Source organism: Halyomorpha halys, unplaced genomic scaffold (assembly GCF_000696795.3).
Source record: "Halyomorpha halys isolate HHAL.00 unplaced genomic scaffold, Hhal_1.1 Scaffold245.1, whole genome shotgun sequence".
Classification (NCBI taxonomy): Eukaryota; Metazoa; Arthropoda; class Insecta; order Hemiptera; family Pentatomidae; genus Halyomorpha; species Halyomorpha halys.
In genome coordinates, this window is record NW_027106223.1 from 184666 (window position 1) to 190283 (window position 5618).

At 34.7% G+C, this 5618-nt stretch overlaps 1 protein-coding gene across 3 annotated transcripts in view; it reads left to right on the top strand.

Annotated features, from left to right (window-relative positions):
• Ire1 (serine/threonine-protein kinase/endoribonuclease Ire1) overlaps positions 1–5618 on the top strand; it is a 39767-nt gene that overhangs the window by 4723 nt on the left and 29426 nt on the right. For all 3 annotated transcript variants that reach the window (XM_067044594.1, XM_067044596.1, XM_067044595.1), the window contains exons 4-6: positions 2800–3080; positions 3165–3272; positions 4666–4873. In XM_067044594.1, coding sequence (XP_066900695.1) covers positions 2800–3080; positions 3165–3272; positions 4666–4873 — 597 coding nt within the window. The remainder of the gene's footprint in view (positions 1–2799; positions 3081–3164; positions 3273–4665; positions 4874–5618) is intronic.

The window sequence follows — 5618 nt, forward strand, 5'->3', positions numbered from 1 at the left end:
TCCTTCCCAAGATTTTCAAGTGTATATGAAACATACTACATATTTACCTATTGTATTATTTTGTACAGTTGTAAATTACAATAAATAAATAAAAAAAAAAAAAAATTATATATTGGAAGATCATTGATTGACCGTATGTAAATAATAATAGAAAGATGGTTCGTGTGCGGACAAAATAACCCAAATTGAAAATAAACTATTTATTATGAGCCAATGTTTCGTCCCATGTTGCAGGGCTTCATCAGGGCTTACAGAATATAGGAAAGTCTGAAAGTATTAGAAAAGTATAAAATACAGATAAAAGATGTGGGAGAATAATAGCTAAATTGACTTCTAAAATGCAGAACATTGAGCAAAAGTAAAAAGAAAAATTATGGAATATTAGGAAGATAGTCAATAAAGATATCAAAATAGTAAAAGATGGATATGATTTTATTTGTGAAAGACAAAATCTTGTACAAATTCATAATACAATATACAATTATAAAACAAAACCTGAAAGATTTTGTCTTTCACAAATAAAGTCGCATCTATCAAAATATTAAAAGAAAACTATTTATCGTAAACCAACGTTTCACCCCACTCTGCTGGGCTAAATGAAAAAACAAGATACAAACATTATAGAATTGACAGAACAAGATAAAAAAACATTTCAAATAATTGTTATGTTTATCAAATATATATTTAAAAAAATAATATAAGGAAGTATACTTGTAGGTGGACGAGAAACTAGTTGTTTATAAATACAACCAGGTGTGATAAAGTTTTAAATACAGATCTAGACTAATAAATTGTAGATATTGACTAATACTTGTTAGAAATAGTTATAAATATGGTAAAGAGGTAGGTGTAAAAGGTTAAACAGATAGATAAAGGTTAAACATGGCATAGGTGAGGTATAGTAATATGTAAAAGGGAGATATTAAGGAAATTAATAAAAATAACCTATTAACATAGAGAGAAGTACCTGTCAGATTGAAACAGAGATGAGGAATAAGGAGTGGAAAGTCAGGTAGAAAATTTCCCCACTTCTTCCGCTAACCCTTAGGAAGGGTAAGATAACGTTGGTTAACAATAAATAGCTTTCATTTACTATGTTGATACCTTTATTGACCGCCACCTGGACTATCTTCCTACAATCTATTTCATATGATCAACTCTCTTCTTCTAATAACAATTATGAAAGTTTAAGATATGTTAGTTGGTCTGAGAGGTAAAGTTATTTTTAACTTTATGATTGATGGATTTCAGTTGCAAATGGGTATGTATGGATTCCGATATGAGGTGTTTTATAAATGGGGGCAGTAGCGAGAATTGATGTTTTGTCGAAGTTAAAAGAATGGTTGAGGGTTAAGGCGTATTCTGAAAGTTTAGAGGCAGAAGGGTTTACATTGGTTCATAATAAATAGGTTATGAGTTATTTTAACCACACCCATCTTCCTTTTGTAAATTAGAAACTATTTAAAAGTTTTTGAATGTTTGTATGCAATGGACCCCTGGGCACTGTGGCTTTGGCAAGAGGGCAGATCAGCTGGCCAAGAAGGGAGTCTTGGGTCTGCAGTTCTTCTGTTATGTCAGCCTCAATGAAGTAAAAATGCTTAGTAAAGCCACCATTAGACAACGATAAATTATGACCCACATCACGACACCAGAGATGCCATCTCATACAATACCAACTTACTCAATAAGAACAGATCCTCATTTCTCGCTTATGAATGGGCCATAGCTGTCTCAGAGCCTGACTATTAGCTTAATAGTTGTATATAGAGCCGAAAGCTCCATATTAGCTCTATTCCTTTCTGCATGTGCAGAGAAGGTTAACAAACTGCCGAGATCATACTCCAAACATGCTAGCTGTTTTCCAGGCATAGGAGACTAGCCTCTTTGTTGTTCTCCATGCAAGGAGATGTTGCCCTTTCCAACTGAGGTGCTTTCTCAATGTTGCCCTTTCTCAATGGAAGCCTGGAGGACCTCAGGAGAACCACCAAATTTCTCATTTTAATCCCTGACCTGACCATCTAAGGAAAGAACAATGAAGAAAAACTGTACTTTATTCTTGGCCGACAACATATATCTGTTTGAATCAAGATTTTTCTAGAGATGGACAACTTTTGAGGTAGTGGATTAGACCTAGATCTACAGGTGACCAACCTATTTTAACCATGGTGAGGAGTCAAGTTTTTCATTTTGTGGGACCGCCACTAAATGAAAAAGTCAATGCCCCAGGCTGGATTCGAACCGGCGCCACCCGCAGTTTCAGGCTGCTAAGACCTGTGCCTCAACTACCTGAGCTATGGACAGCCCTAAAAACTGATTGAACTCTGCAATATGGGACAAAGCTGTGTTTCAATAGAATTGCGCAACAGTCCAAACCTCACACCATAGGTAATTGTGAGGAATATTTTCCCCAGTTGGTTTGGATTATTGTAAGATGACATCAGTTGTCCTATTAGGCCATCCAACTTGAATCCTTAGTTTTTCCCCAGGGTTAGCTCATGCCATGGTGTATACTCATTAAACTCATGAGAGTTATATGTACACAGATATAACCAGCTAAAACGAGAAATTTGGCAGGAAGTTTTCTTTCCACAAGAAATGATCTGCTGTGTGATGGACAACTGTCATGAATGCCTTAATTGGTTTGTAAGTAGCAACAGTGCTCAACTGATGTAGTCTTCAGAACAAATTAATTAATGTAACTCAAATGGCTTATACTTAGTTTAGATTTTATTTAGTCTAACAATGTGTCAGTTACTTTTGTCATACTCTATATTATTAAATACTTATACTTTTTTTCAGCCCCTTATTTTTTCCTGATCCAAGAGATGGTTCATTATATTTATTAAACACAGAGGAGAAAAATGGATTGGCAAAATTGCCATTTTCAATTCAGCAACTCGTTGCTGATTCTCCAACAAAAACCAGTGATGGCATATTTTACTTGGGGAAAAAAATGGATTCCTGGCTCTCCATAAACCCGCTCACTGGTGAAAAAAAAGAACTGTTCAGTACAGAAGAATTTGAAAAGATTTGTCCCGTGCAGAAGACCAGTCCAAACTTTTTGTTTCTTGGCAGGACAGGTAATATATTTATAATACTTTTATTAATGTAATGATATAAATTAATGACATATTTCTCATTTCTATTATATAATTTTGTTTCAGAATACAACCTTGCGCTATTTGACAGTTTAAAGAATAGCCATAGTTGGAATATAACTTTTAGTGACTATTCCGCCCGACCTCTCTCTAGTGATCAGTTGAGTAATTATGGTGAGTTAAAATAAATAGACACTTTTCCTTCCTAATTATAATAATAAATAATATGAACAGCTACGACCCATAAAGGACCAGCGACTCAGTACTTTGTATGGAAGTACTGTATTTAGAATGACTGTTATACAAGGAGGTGATTTTTTCAAGATATCGCCCAAACGCCAGTTTTTCCCCCCTTAAGATACCCCAATCAATGCTGATATATTTTTTTGACAGAAGGAGAATTGTCCACAAAGAATTTGTTTCTCCAGGACAAACTGTTTACCAAGTTTTTTATAAAGACATCCTTGAAAGGCTCAGAAAAAAAGTCATTCGCGTGAGACCATACATTGCATACAAATGAATGATCCATCATGACAATGCCCCATGTCACACTGCACTCTCCATAACAGAATTTTTGACCTCAAAAGGCAAGTCCCCTATTCACCTGACCTTAGTCCCTGTGACATTTTTTTTTTTCCTAAACTGAAAAATGTCCTCAAAGGATGTCATTTCAGGACTTTATAAAATATCCAAAAGAGTGTAACGGACTTGTTGAAGACTATGCTGGTTTAAGGCTACCAACAGTGGGAACAATGTTTTCATCGGTGTGTAGCCGCCCAAGGGAATAACATTGATGTTTCAAAAAAATAAAAAAATTGGTAAATAAAAAAAATCAGTCTCATTACTTTTCTGCCACACCTCATATATGTTTATTATAGTACACAAAAAGTCCATTTTAATCCCGAATAGATTAATTTATTGATCTTGTTAAATATTTGCCTATTTAGGCATCATCAGGGCATTACTAACAATAAAAAATAGTTGGTGTTTAACTCCATGCATCTCATCATGGTAACTGTGTTTACTTAAAAATTAAAATAGTCCTAAGAATTTAAGAATTAAAATAATAGTAAGGTGTAATTCATTCCTATGTAAATTCAATCTACACAACTTTCAAACATAATTTCCTGCAGAATGTACCAACTGAGTCTTGATACCCACATAGAAATTATAGGAATATTTAAAACACCGATTGTCCTGTTTGTTTTGCCAACTTACCACCCTCAGATGGTTAAATTAGCTGATTTTTTAAATCAGGTTTAGTAACAATTTAAGAATCAAAATTGAGATTTGTCATTCCTCCAGGAAATTTCCTTTCTTTTGACCCTTTGTTCGTCAAAATTCATGCTCCTGATTATAGGCAATATTTTCTCCAGGATTTTTTTACAAACCAAAAAACACATGTTTTTGCTGTTATGAAACAAGTATTTTAGATTAGTTTAGACTTCGTTTTACAATGTGAATCATATTAAGGGAATTTAAATTTAAAGCGAGTAATAAATGCTATCATATTTCTAAGCATTAGTTACAATTTATGATTCCTCAATTCTATCTATTTATTTTTAAGGTTATGTCCATGTATCTGGCAGTGCTTCTGGTAGAGTCAGAACATTCGATAGACAAAGTGGGTTGCTGCTGTGGGAGAAGGATTTTGGCTCTCCGATGGTATCACTCTTCTGGCAGTGGGGGCAGGATGTATACAGCATCCCGTTCACATCAGCTGCTGATTCTTCGCTAGACTCTCTACCATTTATCCTGCATAGAGATAAGCACCAGTAAGCTGTTACTTATGTTTTTTTGTGACATAATAAATCAAATTTATGTAGGGAAAAGAATATACTTGTTTATTATAATATATAAGAAGATGGTCAGGTTTGCGGTCCAAAGAGAAACAAAAATAGTTTACAATTATTTATTTTCCGATGTTCGCTTTGAACAGCCCTGCAAAGTGGAGCATAACGTCGGAAAATAAATAGTTGTAAACTATTTTTGTTTCTCTTTTGACCACAACCCTGACCATCTTCTTATATATCAATTTTTACGGTCAACTATATATACATATATGTTTATTATAATAGTTTTTGTGGATAAAATGAGTTTTATTTAAAATTCAACATAGAATCTATTTATTTACCCTTGATGTTATGGCCCGGTAAGAACCTTGGGTTCTCTTAAAACCTTTCTACACTCTCCTATTTAAGGCAAATATTCGCCATCTTCTAATTTCTACCCTCTTCAGGATGTCATTCACCTCTCTCAGTGTGATCTTTCTCTACCACATCTTTTGTATTTTATGACCCCCTTCCTAGTCATTTCTGACATACAGGGGGGAGAGAACCATCTAGAGGGATCTAGAGGGAACCAACCTGTTCTAACCATGTTAGGGGGTCAAGCCTTCATTACATGCAATGAAAAAATCAACACCCCAGGCTGGATTTGAACTGGTGCCGCCAAAGTTTCCAGGTGGCAAAGACCCTCAACCACCTAATCTACGGACGGCCCTTCTCTATCACATCTTCC